Source organism: Thalassophryne amazonica, chromosome 7 (genome assembly GCF_902500255.1).
Source record: "Thalassophryne amazonica chromosome 7, fThaAma1.1, whole genome shotgun sequence".
Lineage (NCBI taxonomy): Eukaryota > Metazoa > Chordata > Actinopteri > Batrachoidiformes > Batrachoididae > Thalassophryne > Thalassophryne amazonica.
In genome coordinates, this window is record NC_047109.1 from 60,250,520 (window position 1) to 60,273,277 (window position 22,758).

The 22,758-nt window shown below is 45.6% G+C and overlaps 1 protein-coding gene across 1 annotated transcript in view; it reads right to left on the reverse strand.

Annotated features, from left to right (window-relative positions):
- Positions 1–18,034, reverse strand: part of efhb (EF-hand domain family, member B) — a 41,995-nt gene extending 23,961 nt beyond the window's left edge. Inside the window, exons 1-9 of the mRNA XM_034173632.1 lie at positions 17,843–18,034; positions 16,725–16,868; positions 16,255–16,432; positions 15,939–16,049; positions 4,829–4,958; positions 2,517–2,600; positions 2,367–2,434; positions 2,077–2,231; positions 1,012–1,219 (exon numbers count right to left, since the gene is read on the reverse strand). Coding sequence (XP_034029523.1) covers positions 1,012–1,219; positions 2,077–2,231; positions 2,367–2,434; positions 2,517–2,600; positions 4,829–4,958; positions 15,939–16,049; positions 16,255–16,432; positions 16,725–16,868; positions 17,843–18,034 — 1,270 coding nt within the window. The remainder of the gene's footprint in view (positions 1–1,011; positions 1,220–2,076; positions 2,232–2,366; positions 2,435–2,516; positions 2,601–4,828; positions 4,959–15,938; positions 16,050–16,254; positions 16,433–16,724; positions 16,869–17,842) is intronic.
- Positions 18,035–22,758: the final 4,724 nt, after the last annotated feature.

Below are 22,758 nucleotides of genomic sequence, written 5' to 3' on the forward strand. Positions count from 1 at the left end.
GAAACGAGGCGATAATCGGTGAATCATTGCTGACGCTTCATAATGACGCATGTGCAGTGAAGGCAGGAGGCTGATCAGAAGGAGGGAGTGCTGAGCCCCTCACACTGGGTCTCTATAGAAAACTAATGGATAACATCACGTAGGTTCTGTCTAGTATAAATACAGTCTATGGAGGAAACTCATGCAGGCACGGGCACAACATCCAAATGTCACACAGAAAGGAACAGGGCGTCAGGAGAATTGAACCCCAGACCTTTTTACTGTAAGGCAAGAGTACTAACCACTGAGCTGGTATATAACCAAGGAGACGGAAGCCACCTAACCACCAGTCACAGCTTCATGGTGGAGTAGGGAAGGACATTGATGCAAGAAAACAGATCACATCTAGGCTTCAGTGCTATATGTGCCTGACACATGTAGGTGACAGAACAACTCCTTGTGAGTTGTAATACATGCTTTGATGGCTTCCCTCACTAGTCTCCTACTTGCACAGTCACTCAGTTCTGAGAACTACCAATTCTGCACAAATTTACCACATGGTAAAATGCTGTTTCTATTTCTTAAAAATTGATGTAAATGAATTCAAAAATGGTATGGCTGAATGTTATGTCTGATTTACTGTAAATGCATCAAGTTGTTCTAATAAATGTATCACAAAACACATTTTAAGTCTGTATTTTTATTTCATTATTTGAAAACATTGTTTTTCAATCACTTTAGGCATTTTATTAAATATTCTGATTATGTGAAATTGTTTCATTTGCATTTATTTCTGAAGATATTTTAAATTACTGTATGTCATTAACCTATAGGGGTGACCACAATTCTAATGAGGACTGTAATGAAACAGTCTCACTCTGTAAAGTAGGACTCACTTTTCTGTTTATTTGTTAAACATGCATGGTTACAGCGAGGGTGTGACAGGAAAACTGCAGTGTAGCTGATCCCCTGTAGCACATTTGGCATGCTTGGAACGGAAGTAAAAGAGCCTGAGAAGTGAAATCAACTGACCATTGGTTATGATGCCTTGCTCCCAGGTTTTGAATGGCATCTTGTCCTTCCAATTAAGGAAATTACAGAACTCCAGAAAATTGATGAATCCATCTTTGTTTGTGTCACAGCAATCCATCAGGTCATCCAGGACGGGCCCACTTACATCCAAGTCAAAGTCGGAGCACACCTCCTGCAGGTCCTCTTTGTCAATCATTCCCTTCCTCTTCTGATGATTGACAAAAATGGATATAAATAATCACAAACACACAACTCCTGTCACAGTTTGAAAACATTAATAACTTATGATGGTGAAAAGATAAAATTTAGCAGTATGTGATAATGTGCCTTTATTATTTTACAGTCTTGGCTATTTGGTCAGTGACACTATAACTGGTGGTATATCCACCCAGTGACTTTTCTCAAGAAAACTGGCTGTATAAACAATAACTCCTTACATTTAGTTCATCCAGTTACATATGCTATTTGAAAATGGAGGGACTACATTCAAAATGTTTGTAATTCTGATTTAAAGCTGAATGTTCAAACCACAAGCACATCTTGAGCATTTTATTCCAGCTCCCTTGTGGGGATGTACAGAGGCAAAGCTACAAAAATTATGTCACCGTCTAAATAGTTATGAACTCGACTGTATCACTCTCTAGCATAAATTGTAGAGTTCATCTTTTCACTCAGGACAAAATGAATTTAAATAGCAAAGTATTGATTCAGAAGAGAAATGACATCATAGGGCAAAAAAGTTATACAATGCGACAGGACAGACAAAAAAACACACTCTCACGAAACTGCTTGTTGTCACCACTGAAGAGGAAACAAGATCATTGCACTTGCTTTTAGGCATTTTCTTTTAATATAAGACACTGTAATTATGGCAAATATTAATCTCTTTTATGATGACTTGTTTTGTAATTGCATTATCTCTTTGCATGTTTTTCTTTATGTGCATAATATTTTGTATATGCCTCTTACGCTGCCTCTTGGCAAGTCGTCATTGTCAATTAAAACAGTTCTCAACTGACCTACCTGGCTAAAGAAAGGTTAAATAAATAAAATTGTAGCCGTTACCTTGTCATAATGTCTGAACGCTTGCAGCAGAGAGGTAAAGTTGCGAAAATTGACCCCCTTTAGATGGTGTCGTATGGCGTTAACCATGCTGCGCCTCTTTTCTTGTTCTCGTGTGTACTGTCCTGGCTTCAAACTGTGGATTATTTCTGCAACACCTAGAGACAAAGAAGGTGTAGAGACCAAAATAAATGACATTCACCAATGTTTGCGGTTTTGTTGCACCAAAACACAATGAATCAACTGGCAGCCACTTATATTTGTAGCTGATGAACGCTATTAACAATATATACCAAATCCATCTGAAGCAGAGGAAATTCCAAAGGTGTGATCCGGCGAAACATTTAATGCATTTGCATTCCTAAAAATAAATAAATAAAAAGGAGCTTGGTTTGGAAATTAAATGCAAGTAAATATGCACGAGACACAGGTGGTAAACTTACACTCTGTTCACTTTTCCAAACTGTGACTGTAGCTTTTCTTTGGCAAAAAGACATCTGTTCAGCGCATTCCTTGTATTATCACTCCTATTCCAAAATGACAAGAACACAATGTCAGTAACAAAATTAGGTAATAAACACAACTTCATGTAGTGACACACAGTATACAGTAGATACAGTATAATGAATCTCAGGCTCATATCAGGTTTAATAAATAGGTTCATAATGTTATTGAAATTAAAAATTAGACCATTCAGCAACAGACCTGTTGGACAGACCAGCAACTGGCTGCATGTATCAACACAGAAATATCCAGATGCACAATGTGGATGTTGGGCAGTCTCAGAAATAACCAATAGCACCAAATTTAGGTTTCTTAATAAGGATGTTTGTCACAGTATATGCAGGGATTTGAATGAAAGAAATATCACAAGAAACAACTACAAAAAGACAGAATTAGTTGAGTTCACAAATAAGGCTAATGTACAACTCCAGGGTAACACCCGTCGGAGCAGCTGGTATGTGCGCACCATGAAATATCGTGCCGAAGGGCAGGCATGCACGATGCTGGTGTGACGGTTCGTGCACACGGGAACAGTGCCACCAGCTGCACGATCTGTAACCACATCGTGGAGCTGGTGTGAAGAAAAAATAAATAACAAAAATAAAAAAACACAAGCTGCGACAGTTCCGTGCACGCGGAAACACAGCAGCTTTTCCCCAGCAGCTGCACGATGTATAACCACATCGCACAGCTGAGGAAAAAAAAAATACATGTCATCCACGGGATTCGAACCCACGCCTTCCAAAAGCTCTGATTACAGTCAGAAACCTTACCAAATGAGCTACCACTGCTGTCCTGTAAAAGGTGCTGAATGCTGCCTCATATCAGAAAGCACATGGACGTATTTAAAAAAAAATAAAAACGATGCACCATATAAAAATATCGCATTGTATTAATTCCCTCTCATCAAATGGGAATTACAAATATGATCCGTCTGTTCCTTTGTAGATGGCCCATGGTCACTGAGGTACAGTTGTGAAATCACATGAACGAGAAGCAGGTCACTGGTCTCATTCATGTCTACATCTGCTGCCGCGTGTCCTGCTGACACACGTGTCTTGTGGATGGTGCACCGCAGGACACTGCATCATGTGGAACAGAGCTCACATAGGTGACTTAACAGTCAGATTGCCTGCTGCTTGTTACGATCTGACGGTCTGCCGTACATGTGCTCACTTGCTGCAGCCCGTCGCCACAGTGATATATGTTTTTATTTCCACTTGATGACAGCAAACAGACACATGCGTGTCACAGTGGTCAGTTGTCAGTTCATGTCCGTCCAAACACAGTACTGTCCAGCTGGGATGTCCAGAATGAAAGATCTCCACGGCCGCTTCTGTCATGGCCACACCTTCTGTCAGTACAGCACACACACCAAAGCCACACTCGGGGCACTAGACAAATTTCACTGCGAGTACGACAGTGATTGTCTGCAGTCTGTTGCTGTGCCAAGAGTGTGAATGGCCACACATTTTCTAAGTGCCATGTGAGCGGTGTTAGATGTTTGTGCGTGTCACCTGGAATCTGGCTGACACCTGCCACGAGAGGGTTCGATGGGCTCGCACAGCGCACACGCTGTCTTTCAGCCGCTGGTGTGCACAAATAGTTGTAGCATCAGGTGTACGTGGTGTTGGAGGCAGCTACAAAATTCTATGATTTGCATAAGATTCCTGCTTCATGCGCACTTAATTCGCACTATGTGTGAAGAGGCCCTTAGCATTCCACCACAGGAATCCGACAATAACAAGGACAAATCCAAAGAATGATCAATGTGATAGGATGGGAAAACAATTTATGACTTCGGATTTCCTGCTTTAACAACTCCATGAAATATTGTTAAAATGCGACCACTGTATAATTTTGCCGAATGTCACCATGAAAAGACCAGACCTGCCAACACTGTACCCCTATCATTCAGTGTGCTTCTATGAGTGACCCTACGAGCTGTGGATCATCATTTCTGAAGATGGCAATGTGCATTCAGCAGCCTGTTAGTGCAGAGGGTAAGTGGTGTGCAATATTAAGAAATATTACAAGGAACATTAATAATATTACTCCTCAGAGAGAGTCTGTTGTTTTCCTAATGCTGAAACTGCCCAGGCGGCATGCTGTACAGCCAGGTACCAATGTTGATGCATGAGCACAATGCTCTGCAACTCTAACTGTGTTAAGGTCTATTTAAAGTACTCTGTGTCCAATTTATTTCAAATGTAATTGTACAATGCCCTCTTCCAATAGTAAAAGAACTTACTTCTGTGTCTCTCCCACCCAGTGGAGAGATTTAGCAAGATAGGAACCATCTCTACAATGAGTCGTTTGGATCCCAAACCTGCTGTCTTTATTGTAGTGACTGCAGTCATACTTCCTATCGATTTGCTCTCCTGGAGAACAGCAAAATTAATTATAAAATGGTTAAAGGAAGAGCAAATATTTCCAAATTACAACCCCAATTCCACTGAAATTGGGACGTTGTGTAAAATGTAAATAAAAACAGAATACAATGATTTGCAAATCCTCTTCAACCTATTTTCAACTGAATACACCACAAAGACAAGATATTTAATGTTCACACTGATAAACTTTATTGTTTTTGTGCAAATATTTGCTCATTTTGAAATGGATGTTTGCAACACGTTTCAAAAAAGCTGGGACAGTGGTATGTTTAATACTGTGTTACATCACCTTTCCTTCGAACAGCACTCAATAAGCATTTAGGAACTGAGGACACTAATTGTTGAAGCTTTGTCGGTGGAATTCTTTCTCATTCTTGCTTGATGTATAACTTCAGTTGTTCAACAGTCTGAGGTCTCAATTGCCGTATTTTGCGCTTCACAATGCACCACACATTTTCAATGGGCGACAGGTCTGGACTGCAGGCAGGCCAGTCTCATACCCGCACTCTTTTACTACAAAGCCACGCTGTTGTAACACGTGCAAAATGTGGCTTGGCATTGTCTTGCTGAAATAAGCAGGGACATCCCTGAAAAAGACATTGCTTGGATGGCAGCATGTGTTGCTCCAAAACCTGGATGTACCTTTCAGCACTGATGGTGTCATCACAGATGTGTAAGTTGCCCGTGCCATGGGCACTAACACACCCCCATACCATCACAGCTGATGGCTTTTGAACTTTGCGCTGGTAACAATCTGGATGGTGTTTTTCCTCTTTTGTCTGGAGGACATGACATCTATGATTTCGAAAAACAATTTGAAATGTGGACTCATTAGACCACAGCACATTTTTCCACTTTGCATCTGTCCATTTCAAATGAGCTCGGGCACAGAGAAGGTGGCGGTGTTTCTGGATGTTGTAGATGTATGGCTTTCGCTTTGCATGACAGAGTTGTAACATGCACTTGTAGATGTAGCGACGAACTGTGTTAACTGGCAATGGTTTTCTGAAGTGTTCCTGAGCCCACGTGGTAAGATCCTTTACACAATGATGTAGGTTTTTAATGCAGTACCGCCTGAGGGATCGAAGGTCACGGACATTCAATGTTGGTTTCCGGCCTTGCTGCTTACATGTAGAAAGTTCTCCAGATTCTCTGAATCTTCTGATAATATTATGGACTGTAGATGATGGAATCCCTAAATTCTTTGCAATTGAACGTTGAGAAATATTGTTCTTAAACTGCTGGACTATTTTTTTCATGCAGTTGTTCACAAAGTGGTGATCCTCGTCCTATCTTTGCTTGTGAATGGCTGAGCCTTTTGGGGATGCTCCTTTTATACCCAATCATGACACTCACAATTAGCATCCTCAGTTCCCAAATGCTTACTGAGTGTTGTTAGAACGAAAGGTGATGTAACACGGTGGTAAACATACCACTGTCCCAGCTTTTTTGAAACATGTTGTTGCAGGTATCCATTTAAAAATGAGCAAATATTTGCACAAACCAATAAAGATTATCAGTTTGAACATTAAATATCTTGTCTTTGTGGTGTATTCAGTTGAATACAGGTTGAAGAGGATTTGCAAATCATTGTATTCTGTTTTTATTTACATTTCATACAACGTCCCAACTTTAATGGAATTGGGGTTGTACAACAGCTTTAAAGATTACAGTACTGCTCCACTGTTAAATTATATTAAGCACATGCTGAATAATTCAGTAAAAAAAAAATAAATAAAACAATGTAAATTGCTTGACTAAACCACCTGTGATTTTTGCTGTATGAAATTTTTGTAATTTACAGAAGGAAATGACATTTTAAACCGGTAAATTGAGAAACCATTTTCTATTGAATTTATTTGATAATGTTGCTTTTAAAGTACCAAATTTTGAGTATAAGTCACACTGGGGCATACAGAGGATCCTGAAAGTATTCACAGCGCTTCAGTTTTTCCGTATTTTGTTACATTACAGTCTTATTCCAAAATGGAGTAAATTCATTTTTCCCCCTAAAGGTGTTGTGTGGGCCGCTGAAGAGGAGGTACTGCTGGCCCACCACCACCAGAGGGCGCCCTGTCTGGAGTGCGGGCTCCAGGCACCAGAGGGCGCTGCCGCCTCACAGGAGCAGCCGGGGTGACAGCTGTCGTAGGCGACAGCTGTCACCAATCATCTGATCAGCAGGGGTATATCAGCAGGACGACATCTCCACCTCTTTGCCGAGATATCGCTCTACCTAGAAGGTACCGTACTCAGCCGACTGTGTTCTTTGACATTAACCCTTTGTTACTTTTGTGCGTTAAATAGCAGACATTCTTCCAATGAGAGGTGGAGGTGGTTTTCCCGCCATACGGGTTGCTGGGTGCAAACGCACCCACATTTAACTGTTTTTGTTCCTCGCCAGCAGTACCAGATCCGACACGCGGAGGCAGTGGCCACCTAGGAGTTCGGGACTTGGCGGCTCCAGTATTCCCGGGGTTCGGTGGCGGAGGAAATCGTGTGGTTCCGGTTCTGCTTTGGACAGACGTCTCTTATCTTCGAGCCTGCCCACGTGACACATTTTTGTGAATTGACTTCTTTGTCTATTGTTGTAATCCGTTGTGTTTGTTGTGCTTATTCACAACAGTAAAGTGTTGTTATTTGACTTCCTCCATTGTCCGTTCATTTGCGCCCCCTGTTGTGGGTCCGTGTTCCTACACTTTCACAACAGGGTATCTCGGCCAACGTCATGGACCCCGAGGGGCGTCAACCGGCTGTTGAACGGCCAATGGAAGAGCAGGGCGCACAGGCGTCTGCAGGAGGAATGATCGGTGAGTTGCAGCGAATCCTCACCGCTTTTACGGCTCGGTTGGATCTAATGACCGAGCAGAACGTCCTCCTTAACCGCAGGGTGGAGGCTCTCGCCGCGCAGGTGGAAGCGCGCCCTCAGGGCGCTGCTGCGGCTCCCCCTCCTGTCGATCCTGTGCGCAACAGTGACGTTCCACAGGTCGTTCAACAACCCCTCCCACCTTCCCCTGAAGCATACATAAGCCCTCCAGAGCCGTACGGGGGTTGTGTGGAGACATGCGCGGACTTTCTTATGCAGTGTTCGCTCGTCTTCGCACAACGTCCCGTCATGTACGCGACTAATGCTAGTAAGATAGCTTATGTGATTAATCTGCTTCGCGGCGAGGCACGCGCTTGGGCTACAGCGCTCTGGGAGCAAAATTCACGGCTCCTTCTGACATATGATGGGTTTGTGAGGGAGTTCAGAACAGTGTTCGATCACCCAAATAGAGGAGAGACCGCTTCAGCCGTGCTGCTGTCAATGAGACAGGGGCGCCTCGCGGCTGCGAGGTCCAGCTGGAATAGCACTGCCCTCCGTGCCGCCTTCGTAAACGGACTGTCGTTGGTCCTGAAGGAGCACCTGGTGGCCAAGGATGAACCGCGGGATTTAGACGGGCTTATTGATCTCGTTATACGATTAGACAATCGGTTAGAAGAACGCCGTCGGGAACGAGACGAAGGGCGTGGCCGGGCACGCGCCGTCCCTCTCCCTTCCGGTTCCGACCGAGTTCCGCCCTCCCCACGCTCCACGGCCTCTACGCTCCGTGTGGTTACAGCTCCCCCTGCTGACGAAGCTATGGACACGAGCAGGGCCACATTTAGGCCACCAGATAGATAGAGGAGGCTGGTCCGCGGAGCGTGCTTTGTTTGTGGCTCAATAGAGCATCAAGTGAGGAACTGCCCCGAGCGGTTAAACACCAACGCCCGCCCCTAGAAACTGGGTTAGGGGTGGGCCAAAACATTCACGTGGGACATACCCATATTGCCACACGACTCCCAGTTACAATCCTTTATGAGGATTTAACCCTGAAGGCACCAGCACTGGTGGACACGGGCTCTGAAGGGAATCTGCTAGACAGCAGATGGGCCAGGGAGGCAGGGCTCCTCTGGTGGCGCTTACCTCGCCTGTGCAGGTGCGGGCACTAGATGGCTCCCTACTCCCTCTAATCACACATAAGACACCACCAGTAACTCTGGTGGTGTCAGGAAACCACCGGGAGGAGATCGAGTTTTTTGTGACTCCTGACACCTCCTGTGTGATTCTCGGGTTCCCGTGGATGTTAAAACACAATCCCCGGATCGATTGGCCGCCCGGGGTAGTGGTTCAGTGGAGCGAGACCTGCCATCAGGTATGTTTAGGTTCCTCGGTTCCTCCCGGTTCCCAGGCTAAGGAGGAGGTCAGAGTCCCGCCCAATCTTGGGACGGTGCCGGTGGAGTACCATGACCTTGTGGATGTGTTCAGTAAGGATCTGGTGCTCACCCTTCCCCCGCACCGTCCGTACGATTGTGCCATTGATTTGGTTCCAGGCGTTGAGTTCCCGTCCAGCAGGCTGTACAACCTCTCACGACCTGAGCGCGAATCAATGGAGACCTACATCCGGGACTCTTTAGCCGCCGGGTTGATCCGGAATTCCACCTCCCCGATGGGTGCAGGTTTCTTTTTTGTGGGTAAAAAAGACGGCGGACTTCGTCCATGCATTGATTATAGGGGGCTGAACGAAATCACGGTTCGTAATCGATACCCGTTGCCCTTGTTGGATTCAGTGTTCACGCCCCTGCATGGAGCCCAGATATTCACTAAGCTAGATCTTAGAAATGCGTATCACCTGGTTCGGATCCAGAAGGGAGACGAGTGGAAGACGGCATTTAACACCCCCTTAGGTCACTTTGAGTACCTGGTCATGCCGTTCGGCCTCACAAACGCCCCCGCGACGTTCCAAGCATTAGTTAATGATGTCTTGCGGGATTTCCTGCACCGATTCGTCTTCGTATATCTAGACGATATACTCATCTTTTCTCCGGATCCTGAGACTCATGTCCGGCATGTACGTCAGGTCCTGCAGCGGTTGTTGGAGAACCGGCTGTTTGTGAAGGGCGAGAAGTGTGAGTTTCACCGCACCTCTTTGTCCTTCCTGGGGTTTATCATCTCCCCCAACTCCGTCGCTCCTGATCCGGCCAAGGTTGCGGCGGTGAGAGACTGGCCCCAACCCACCAGCCATAGGAAGCTGCAACAGTTCCTCGGCTTTGCGAATTTCTACAGGAGGTTTATTAAGGGCTACAGTCAGGTAGTTAGCCCCCTGACAGCCCTGACCTCACCAAAAGTTCCCTTCACCTGGTCGGATCGGTGCGATGCCGCGTTCAAGGAGTTGAAACGGCGCTTCTCGTCTGCACCTGTTCTGGTGCAGCCCGATCCTAGTCGCCAGTTTGTGGTTGAGGTGGACGCCTCGGACTCAGGGATAGGAGCCGTGCTATCCCAGAGCGGAAAGGCCGATAAGGTCCTTCACCCGTGTGCCTATTTTTCCCGCAGGTTGACCCCGGCCGAACGGAACTATGACGTCGGCAATCGAGAACTCCTTGCGGTGAAAGAGGCTCTTGAAGAGTGGAGACATCTGTTGGAGGGAACGTCCGTGCCATTCACGGTTTTCACTGACCACCGGAACCTGGAGTATATCAGGACCGCCAAGCGGCTGAATCCCAGGCAAGCCCGCTGGTCACTGTTCTTCGGCCGTTTTGACTTCCGGATCACCTACCGTCCCGGGACCAAAAACCAGAGATCGGATGCCTTGTCCCGGGTACATGAAGACGAAGTCAAAACGGAGTTGTCGGATCCACCGGAACCTATCATCCCGGAGTCCGCTATCGTGGCCACCCTCACCTGGGACGTAGAGAAAACCGTCCGGGAGGCCCTGGCACGGAGCCCGGACCCCGGGACTGGGCCGAAGAACAAGCTTTACATCCCACCAGAGGCCAGGGCTGCAGTCCTGGACTTCTGTCACGGCTCCAAGTTCTCCTGTCATCCAGGGGTGCGTAGGACCATGGCAGTTGTCCAGCAGCGCTTCTGGTGGGTGTCCCTGGAGGCCGACGTCCGGGATTATATCCAGGCCTGCACCACCTGCGCCAGGGGCAAGGCTGACCACCGCAGGGCATCGGGACTGCTCCAGCCGCTGCCTGTGCCTCATCGCCCCTGGTCCCACATCGGACTGGATTTTGTCATGGGCCTCCCGCCGTCCCAGGGCAACACCACCATCCTCACGATAGTGGACCGATTCTCCAAGGCGGCCCACTTCGTGGCCCTCCCGAAGCTCCCGACTGCCCAGGAGACAGCGGACCTCCTGGTCCACCACGTCGTCCGGCTGCATGGGATTCCAACAGACATCGTCTCCGATCGCGGTCCCCAGTTCTCCTCGCAAGTCTGGAGGAGCTTCTGCCGGGAACTGGGGGCCACGGTGAGTCTCTCGTCCGGGTATCATCCTCAGACCAACGGGCAAGCAGAACAGGTCAATCAGGAGGTGGAACAGGCCCTGCGCTGCGTGACGGCTGCGCACCCGGCGGCCTGGAGTACCCATTTGGCCTGGATCGAGTATGCCCATAACAGCCAGGTGTCTTCAGCCACCGGCCTCTCCCCTTTTGAGGTGTGTCTGGGGTATCAGCCCCCGTTGTTTCCGGTGGTTGAGGGAGAGGTCGGTGTGCCCTCGGTCCAGGCCCACCTGCGGAAGTGCCGTCGGGTGTGGCGCGCCGCCCTGTTCTGCTTTGTTAAAGGCCCGGACAAGGGCAAAAGCCCATGCAGACCATCGGTGGACCCCGGCCCCTGCGTATCGGCCAGGGCAGGAGGTGTGGTTGTCCACAAAGGACATTCCCCTGAAAGTGGACTCCCCCAAACTACAGGACCGTTACATCGGTCCCTTCAAAATCCTTAAGGTCATCATTCCAGCCGCAGTGAGGCTTCAGCTTCCGGCCTCACTGCGGATCCATCCTGTTTTCCATGTGTCCCGGATAAAGCCGCATCACACCTCACCCCTCTGTGCTCCGGGTCCGGTGCCGCCTCTTGCCCGGATCATCGATGGCGAGCCGGCTTGGACTGTGCGCCGGCTCTTGGATGTCCGTAGGATGGGCCGGGGCTTCCAGTATTTGGTGGACTGGGAGGGGTACGGACCCGAAGAACGCTCCTGGGTGAAGAGGAGCTTCATCCTGGACCCGGCCCTCCTGGCCGATTTCTACCGCCGCCACCCGGACAAGCCTGGTCGGGAGGCGCCCGTTGAGGGGGGGGTCCTGTTGTGTGGGCCGCTGAAGAGGAGGTACTGCTGGCCCACCACCACCAGAGGGCGCCCTGTCTGGAGTGCGGGCTCCAGGCACCAGAGGGCGCTGCCGCCTCACAGGAGCAGCCGGGGTGACAGCTGTCACTTATCGCCTACGACAGCTGTCACCAATCATCTGATCAGCAAGGGTATATCAGCAGGACGACATCTCCACCTCTTTGCCGAGATATCGCTCTACCTAGAAGGTATCGTACTCAGCCGACTGTGTTCTTTGACATTAACCCTTTGTTACTTTTGTGCGTTAAATAGCAGACATTCTTCCAACGAGAGGTGGAGGTGGTTTTCCCGACATACGGGTTGCTGGGTGCAAACGCACCCACATTTAACTGTTTTTGTTCCTCGCCAGCAGTACCAGATCCGACACGCGGAGGCAGTGGCCACCTTGGAGTTCGGGACTTGGCGGCTCCAGTATTCCCGGGGTTCGGTGGCGGAGGAAATCGTGTGGTTCCGGTTCTGCTTTGGACAGACGTCTCTTATCTTCGAGCCTGCCCACGTGACACATTTTTGTGAATTGACTTCTTTGTCTATTGTTGTAATCCGTTGTGTTTGTTGTGCTTATTCACAACAGTAAAGTGTTGTTATTTGACTTCCTCCATTGTCCATTCATTTGCGCCCCCTGTTGTGGGTCCGTGTTCCTACACTTTCACAACAAAAGGTTCTATTCACAACACCCTATAATGACAACATGAAAAAAGTTTTTTTGTTTTTTTTTTGCAAGTTCATTAAGTCACATGTACATAAATATTCATACCCTTTGCTCAATACTTTGTTGATGCACCTTTGGCAGCAATTACAGCCTCAAGTCTTCTTGAATATGATGTCACAAGCTTGGCGTACCTACCAGTACACAGCCATTTTCAGATCTCTCCAGAGATGTTAAATCGGATTCAGGTCTGGGCTCTGAATGGGCTACTCTCGGACATTCACAGAATTGTCCTGGAGCCACTCCTTTGATATTCTCACTGTGTGCTTAGGGCCATTGTCCTGGTGAAAGATGGACCGTCACCCCAGTCTGAGGTCAACAGCGCTCTGGAACAGGTTTTCATCCAGGATGTCTCTGTTGCATTCATCTTTCCCTCAATTCTGACTCATCTCCCAGTTCCTGCTGCTGAAAAACATCCCCACAGCATGCTGTTGTTACCATTATGCTTCACTGTAGGGATGGTGCCTGGTTTCCTCATGATGCCAGGTATTCATGCCAAAGAGTTCAATCTTTGTCTCATCAGACCAGAGAATTTTGTTTCTCATGGAATGCTGGAGCTCTGACAGAGTGACTATCAGGTTCTTGCTCACCTCCCTGACTAAGGCGCTTCTTCCCCGATAACTCAGTTTAGACGAGCGGCCAGCTCTCGGAAAAGCCCTGGTGAATCCGAAGTTCTTCCATTTACAGTGGAGGCCACTGTGCTCAATGAGAACTTCAAAGCAACAGAAATGTTTCTGTTCCCTTCCCCAGATTTGTGCCTCAAGACAATTCTGTCTCTGAGGTCTACAGACAATCCCTTTGATTTCATGCTTGGTTGAACTGGCAACTGTGGGACCTCATAAGTGCCTTTCCAATTCATGTCCAATCAACTGAATTTACTCCAGGTGGACTCCAATTAAGCTGGAGAAGTAGCTCAAGGATGATCAGTGGAAACAGGATGCACCTCAGCACAATTTTGAGCTTCATGGCAAAGGCTGTGAATACTTACGTACATGCTAGTTATTTTTAATTTTATTTTTAATAAATTTACAAAAACCTCATAAAAATGTTTTTCACATTGTGGTTATGGATTATTGTGTGTAGAATTTTAAGGATGCACCTGTCAAAAAATGCCTCTTGAGGAGGAAAAAAACACATATAAAGTCATACCTTTTTCTGTGTTATGAGTTCTTTAATTTGGGATTTTTGTGCATTATTGTAGTGTATTTTTTAATACTCACATTTATTCTTTTATTATTGGAGTTTATTTTGTTTAGTGCTTTGATTTTTGGGGAAAGTTCTAAATAAGTTGTCACTATAATTTCTATTATTAATAACAAACTTGAATTTTCAGTATATGAGTTGCACCGAGTGTAGGGCGCAGGGACTCCCAAAGTAGTAAAAAAAAATCTATCTGTGACTTATCTTCCGGAAAATATGGTAAATATTTCTGTACAATTTAAGGCAACGTGGGGGCTAAGCATTCAATGTGCATGTTTCCTAAGTAGAAGTTTCCCAGTTCAAGACCACCCCTGTGTAATTGTATCAGGAAGGGCATCTGGCGTGAAGCTTGTGCCAAATCAACATGCAGGTCCATCTCAAATCTGCTGTAACAACCCTGACTAAAAAAGAAAAGCTGAAGGTACTTAATTATTTCTGTAAAATTTAAGTGCAGTTGTCCCTTAATGTACCTGCTATTAATTGGCTGTGTCCAAATTCAGCAGATGCCTGCTTCCAAGGCTGTAATCATCAGCTGTTTACGTCATAAGTGGCGTAACTAGGCCTATTTCAAAGGCTGCGTGTAAAACGGATGATGTGCAGCCTTCTTTCCCTCAAAAATGAAGGATAAAACAGGTACGAGGTCTATTAGAAAAGTATCCGACCTTATTATTTTTTTCAAAAACCATATGGATTTGAATCACGTGTGATTGCGTCAGACAAGCTTGAACCCTTGTGCGCATGCGTGAGTTTTTCCACGCCTGTCGGTTGCGTCATTCGCCTGTGAGCAGGCTTTGAGTGAGGAGTGGTCCAGCCCCCTCGGCGGATTTTCATTGTCAGGAAATGGCGGAATGATCTGGGCTTTTTTTCCATCAGAATTTTTTCAGAAACTGTTAGAGACTGGCAGCTGGAAACCATTAGAAAAATTTATCTGGCTTTCGGTGAAAATTTTACAGGCTTCACAGAGAATAAGGACTGTTACTACAGCTTTAAGGACGCTCGGCGCACCGCACTCCGTGCCGCCATTGAGAGCCACAAACCACCGGATAATTTCTAAACGGATGGCTCTGTGGAGCCGGGACCGTCGTGTGCACTTTCTCTGGTTATCACAAGAGCTGGACATCACCCATTTTCCAGCAGATTTCACTTTTAACAAGAGATTTTGTCATGGAAAGCCGAGGGGAGGCTTCGCGCGTCACGACCGATTTGCTGATGGAGCGAGACAAAGGAACACCTCCGTTTTGGTCTCACAGGACGGCTTTGAGATGGCGTTCAGACAGCTGTCAGTGGTTTTTCCATCGAGTGATTATCCAAGAAATTGTGGATGTGCCTGGACATGCCAGAACATGTCCCGTGAGGCTTCATCACGGCATTGCTTTGCGCCATGCGGCACCGCCGCGACGCGCAGAATTCCTCCTCACGTCTGTCTCAATGTGCCGAAAAAGTGCTGATGTCCACGTCTTTTCACAATTCCTGTGCTAGTCAGACGACGTCCCGGATAAAACACAGCGTCCAGTTTGGAAATGAACGGCACATTCCACTGTTACAGGAGTTTTTGTCATGGAAAGAGGAGCGGAGGCTTCGCGCGTATATCCTTCACGGTGGAAACAATGCCATGAGTCATGGCACAATTACCCCCCCCAAAAAAATGAAACCGTTGAAAATTAAAAAAAAATAAAAAATGATCCCTTTGGGCTCCATATGTATAGCTGTAACTAAGTAATATTTATGAGTGAAGTATAAATAAGTCCTGAAAAATGATTAATAAATTAATTCTAGCTTGACGCATGCAACTGTCAAGGTTGCAAGGCAACAGGGGGTAGGGGTTGAACACAACACATTTAATTGTACACACATGAATCTGTGCACACACAAATAAAGTTTATTCTGGGATAACCTTACAGGACAATCCATGTTCAGTGTTCTTACCAACAAAATAGTTATTGTGGCTCCGAACATATGCTTCATGTCCCTCCTGAGCCTCTCTTTCCACCTCCTCAGCTGTTTTGGAAGGATTGATGAGCTCATGCGCATTCAAATCTAAAAACAAATGAGAAAGATTAGAACTGTAATTTAAAACTCAAGATTTTCAATAAAATAATTTCTACACTTACTGTAGTTATAACAAGACACTTTTTGCAGACAGTGCAAGGTGGACATTTTTTAGTCTTAAATTCAGTCATAAATTCAACCTGATTTTATTGGATCAGTGACATTTTATCATTGTGGCTTGCATTACATTTACCTTGAATTGTTTTCACACCAAACACAGTTTTGTGATTGTACCAGGTAGGAAGTCTGGCACACTGATCATGTGACCTTCCCAGTGGGGCTTTTTGACTGGAGGAGTAAACTGCTTCACTCAGCTCTTGCAACTTTTGCTGGAACAAAGTCTTTTCTGGAGGATGTATCACATTTCTGCTCTGTTGCAAATGCAGATGTTTTTTAATTAAATTAATATTTTGTGCTTGATACTGATGTCATAGTTAATGCTGTGTAACCTGATCATACACTGTGACAGAGCGTTAGCATTAGCACAGTGGTAACATATTTCAACACAAGCGGCATACATCAAACACTGGTGATCAAAAATGCATTAATTAGACATTTAGCTAATAACCTATATCACAGCAATCACTGAGTTATTTGGATTGACCAACAATTATGGAATATTATCCCACCAAAGCAGAAGGAGACTCGCCCCTTTATACTCACAGAAAGGGAAGATTTAACGCTAATTCCATGAACAAGGGTGCTAGCTACATCCGGATCATTTGCTTTCCCTTGGTGCACTCTGGTTGCTCCTGGTTGGGACTGAGTGCAGTTGTGAAATTTCAGAACCACCTCAGGGGTAGGGGGCTGAAAGGCATTAAAAACAAAATTATCATGTGAGAGGCATGAACATATGCACTTTGAAATTTCAAAAAAGTGATTTGCTGCCATAAATTACATTCACAAATTCATTCTTACTTGTATTAAACCATAGATAAAATGAATATAGTTAGATGTTCTCTCTTTGCTTTTGTTTGTTTTATCAATGTGGTGCACTGGATAGAAGCTGTGCAGGAAGGTGCTGCACATCATGAAATGGAACTCTACCTTGTCACAGAGACAAAGTGACAGTACCACAAGGAAAGAAAGAAAAAGGCATCAACACTTGTTACCTCCACTTTCCCTTGCCCACACTGTACCAAAGTCTGTGGATCATGGAATGGCCTCTACAGCCATCTGAAGACCCACATGTAGATGACCCCATTGAGAGCACAGACATACTCATTTTGAATGACCCCCAGTGGCGGTGCCAGGAAATTTTTGTTGGGGGTGCTGAGGGGGGGCTGGGGGGTAAAAGTTGGAGGGGCTCCACAAAAAGTCGTCCAAATGAACAATATATAGTAAATTGCTTTATAAATATCAAGGTATATGTTTTAGTCACCCGTGCTCCTCTAAAATGTGGTATCAATGCACACACACATCACTTAGAATGATTGCAAGTTCAGTAAACTTGCACATAGGTATACAAACTGAATTCATTGAAAAGGTGCTCAAGACAATGAATGGAATCGACCTCACACAAATCGTCTATATCAAAGATTTATTGCCAATTTAACACCAAGGTCATAACCATTCGATTAAAGTAAGTAAAAGATATAGCCTGAGAAACTTAGTTGTAAACAATATACAAAAAAGTAATTCTTTATGAAGTTTGTATACAATCTAGCCCAAGTTACATGTAAGGCAAACAGCCAAAGAACACATTACTTCAAAACTATGCACCTGTTCTGGTGGTTGGCAGCAAATTGATCAATGACAGCATCAATGTCCAGCTGTTTTGCCCTCCTCGAGTTAACTGAAATGACAACAAGGTTGCTGGTGCGGTTGTTTCCACTGCTGTTCCTCAAGTATGTCTTGAGAAGCTTCAGACACGAGAAGCTCCTCTCACAAGCTGATGAGGTGACGGGCAGGGTAACAGCAATGCAAACAAGTTTGTACAGGTCCATGACGGTGTCCTTGTAAGGTTCCAGCATGGCTGCAAGCTCTAGCGGTGTTGATATTTCCTGGCCCTCGTCTTTCTTTCTTGTAATTAGGGGAGGTGATGGTCTAGTGGTTAAGGTGTTGGGCTTGAGTCCAGAAGATGATGGGTTCAAATCCCCGCCTGACTGGAAAATCACTAAGGTCCTTAATCCCCTATTGCTCCCGGTGTGTAGTGAGCGCCTTGTATGGCAGCACCCTGACATCAGGTGAATAGGGGCATAATTGTAAAGCGCTTTGAGTGTCTGATGCAGATGGAAAAGCGCTATATAAATGCAGTCCATTTACCATTTACCATTTGTAATTAGCCTCTTCAACTGGTGGATCTCCACTGCTAGATCCTTGTCTGTCACTCCATAGTTGGCTGCCATTCCTGACAGTTTCTCCTTGTCAAGGAAGGAAGTGTGCTTTGGGTTCAGTGCTGACACACCCATAAGGACACTACAGGCATGAGATGAGAATCGTCTGGTGAGCTCACTGAGCATCCTGTCTATGATGGCACAGAAGGCCTGTCTCCTGGCATCTGGGGTAGCTTCATCTCGCTGGCCTGTGCTGGATGTTATGATGAACTCATCCAGGTGCCTGGGGGCAGATCTCTGTCTACCTGGATGCCGGGTGTCAGTGCGTATCCCAGCTGACTTGCACAGATCCTCAGCTGACTGCTCCAACTCCCTCCAGGCTGCTTCAGTTCTCATCTCTTGTGGGATCAAGATCTTTTTGCACCTTCAGATATTCTTCGTGTACAACAGAGGTGGAGAAGAACTTGTACAAACTCTGTACAGCCACGAAGATCTCAGCTGCAGTCTGTACATTGTGTACACAATCCACTAGCACCAGGTTGAGCCGATGTGCATAACAGTGGATGTACACAGCATGTGGTACCTCCTGTCAGAACCTCTTCTGCACACCACTGATGTGCCCTGACATCACTGCAGCACCATTGTAGCACTGGCCAATGCAAGCATTGTGGTCAATGCCACATTTGGCCAGTGTTTCCATGATCTTCTTCAGCATGGATTTGGCATCAAGACCTTCAGCGGCAGCGAAGTCCAGGAACTCCTCGTGAGGGGTCTCTTGGTGGAGATACCTGACCACAATGTTTGCTCACATCCTTTGTCTCATCCACCATCAGGGCAAAATGCTCTGCTTGGTTGACCTCGTTTCTGATGTCCTTCCTGATCAGGGAAGCTATGATGGCAAACAGTTCATTTTGAATATCATGGTATGTATACTTGGCATTGCTGGCACCACTCAGTTTCTTCTTGACAATGTCGCCATACCTGGAAAATCACCTCCAACAGTTCCAGGAAGTTGCCTTTGTTGGCAGACTCAGCATCCTCCCTATGCCCTCTCTGGGCCACATTCTGGCAGGCAGTGTACAGGAGTGCATCTACGACTGCTCTGATGTAGTGCCTATTTTCCTGCACGGTTTTCACATGACTGGCATCAAGTGCATGTTGGATCCTAGCCCCCACAGTCTTCTGCATCTTGAACTCCGCCCAAGCTTGCATGGAGAACTGTCCTGCTGAGCTGTCATGGGCCTTCAGTGACGCGGTTCCTTTCTTCCAATTCCGAAAGCCTTCGTGGGTGAATGAAGTCTCGCTTTTGCTGAAGTGTGCATGACTAAAGTAGCAGCATACGAAGCAGAATGCAGCATCTTGGATGGAGGAATACTCCAACCACGAGTGCTGGTCATGCCAGTTCTTGTTGAAGGACCTTGTCTGGCCACTGTATTCTGTTGCTGGATATTTCTTCAGGTCTGGGCAGGTGGGACCATTATCTGGAAGCTGGCTGAGGTCCTTAGGTCCAGGCTTGCAGTTTGTTACCCTGGGCATGAGTGGTGCCCTCCTGCAGCTGGGGCCCTGCACTGGCCACATCTGTTATCTCACTGTCATGATCACATCTGTCCTCAGACTCGTCACTCACAGCATCTGGAGGATCAGCAACTCGCTGCCTCTTCTTAGGTAACAAGTAGCGTTCCATGACCAACCCTATGTATCAAAACAAAAGTCCAAATTATGGATCACAAACAATTGTCATGTTTTGTCAATGTTACATTGACAAGTTGGAGGCTCCAATTTTGTAGGACCTGTTTTTCCAGAAGCTTGTTCCGTCCCTGAATATTCCTTCCAGTTCTCCGGTTTCTTGAGTTGTCCCGCTGCATCTTCATGCTGCGTTCAGGGACATGCAGTAAATTTTAGGTAAGGTCTGAACACACACACACGCGCACACGTGCACACGCAATGGTTCAGCAGCACCATAACTCTGCAAGGAGGACTGCTGTGTCCTGGTCCTGGTCCTTCTGTCCAGCCTGAAGACATCACTATCTGTTCTGGATGATGTGGTGCTGCAGCAGGAACTAGAACAGGTTGGCAAGTTGTTTGGAAACTTCTCACTGAGAATCTCATAAATGGATGAAACATGCGCTGAAAAATGCCTGCTGGACAACAGCTAAAGATGCTTCTTAAAACTATCACAGCAAAGCAGGTCAATATATATTTGGACACTATCAAGCATGCAGCCTTGAATGTTTTAAAGTTTGAATTTGCGAGTTATCTTGAAAAAAGCATAAGTGTGAATATTTACGGCTTTCACAGCACGTGGCTCTGAAACACGCTCCGTGACTTTTTTCACTTTGGAAACATTTAACTTTTACTGGCAATTAATTTTTCTGTCTGTCTCGACGAGGAAGCGCTCTGAGTGTGTGTGTGTGTGTGTGTGTGGGAGAGTGTGTGTGACACCTGAACAAAGAAAAATCAGGCACTGATTTTTAGTATCTGATTACTGACTTTTTTAACAATCCTTGTAGTGATTATCAGAGTAAATTTATTTGAGTCTGTGGGAATAAGATGTTTTAAATTTGTGATCTGCTAACTCCACCATATTCTCATGCCACAAGCTCAGGAAGTGGACGCTTGTTTTGGCCGAACAACAATATACAACTTGTGTATATTCTGTGTTAGTGCGCGGCTGCGGCCGAGGTGCTTGATGAATTCCTGTGCAAAAAGCAGTTCCTAGATAACTGTGATATATTTCTGTGAGATAATAAGTATATCTCATCTAAATCAATTCTAAAATTTACCAGTAATAAAATTATAAAGATAAGTGAAGTTTTAAGAGTGGCCATAATAAATATTTAGGAAACCTAAATTTTTGGAGTACAGAGTTAAATTTGTCTCATTAATACTTGCAAATGCACAGACGGTGATTTACAAATATCAATCAATCAATCAATCAATCAATCAATTTTTTATATAGTGCCAAATCACAACAAACAGTTGCCCCAAGGCACTTTATATTGTAAGGCAAGGCCATACAATAATTACGTAAAACCCCAACGGTCAAAACGACCCCCTGTGAGCAAGCACTTGGCTACAGTGGGAAGGAAAAACTCCCTTTTAACAGGAAGAAACCTCCAGCAGAACCAGGCTCAGGGAGGGGCAGTCTTCTGCTGGGACTGGTTGGGGCTGAGGGAGAGAACCAGGAAAAAGACATGCTGTGGAGGGGAGCAGAGATCAATCACTAATGATTAAATGCAGAGTGGTGCATACAGAGCAAAAAGAGAAAGAAACAGTGCATCATGGGAACGCCCCAGCAGTCTACGTCTATAAAAGCATAACTAAGGGATGGTTCAGGGTCACCCGATCCAGCCCTAACTATAAGCTTTAGCAAAAAGGAAAGTTTTAAGCCTAATCTTAAAAGTAGAGAGGGTGTCTGTCTCCCTGATCCGAATTGGGAGCTGGTTCCACAGGAGAGGAGCCTGAAAGCTGAAGGCTCTGCCTCCCATTCTACTCTTACAAACCCTAGGAACTACAAGTAAGCCTGCAGTCTGAGAGCGAAGCGCTCTATTGGGGTGATATGGTACTACGAGGTCCCTAAGATAAGATGGGACCTGATTATTCAAAACTTTATAAGTAAGAAGAAGAATTTTAAATTCTATTCTAGAATTAACAGGAAGCCAATGAAGAGAGGCCAATATGGGTGAGATATGCTCTCTCCTTCTAGTCCCCGTTAGTACTCTAGCTGCAGCATTTTGAATTAACTGAAGGCTTTTCAGGGAACTTTTAGGACAACATGATAATAATGAATTACAATAGTCCAGCCTAGAGGAAATAAATGCATGAATTAGTTTTTCAGCATCACTCTGAGACAAGACCTTTCTAATTTTAGAGATATTGCATGAATGCAAAAAAGCAGTCCTACATATTTGTTTAATATGCGCTTTGAATGACATATCCTGATCAAAAATGACTCCAAGATTTCTCACAGTATTGCTAGAGGTCAGGGTAATGCCATCCAGAGTAAGGATCTGGTTAGACACCATGTTTCTAAGATTTGTGGGGCCAAGTACAATAACTTCAGTTTTATCTGAGTTTAAAAGCAGGAAATTAGAGGTCATCCATGTCTTTATGTCTGTAAGACAATCCTACAGTTTAGCTAATTGGTGTGTGTCCTCTGGCTTCATGGATAGATAAAGCTGGGTATCATCTGCGTAACAATGAAAATTTAAGCAATACCGTCTAATAATACTGCCTAAGGGAAGCATGTATAAAGTGAATAAAATTGGTCCTAGCACAGAACCTTGTGGAACTCCATAATTAACCTTAGTCTGTGAAGAAGATTCCCCATTTACATGAACAAATTGTAATCTATTAGACAAATATGATTCAAACCACCGCAGCGCAGTGCCTTTAATACCTATGGCATGCTCTAATCTCTG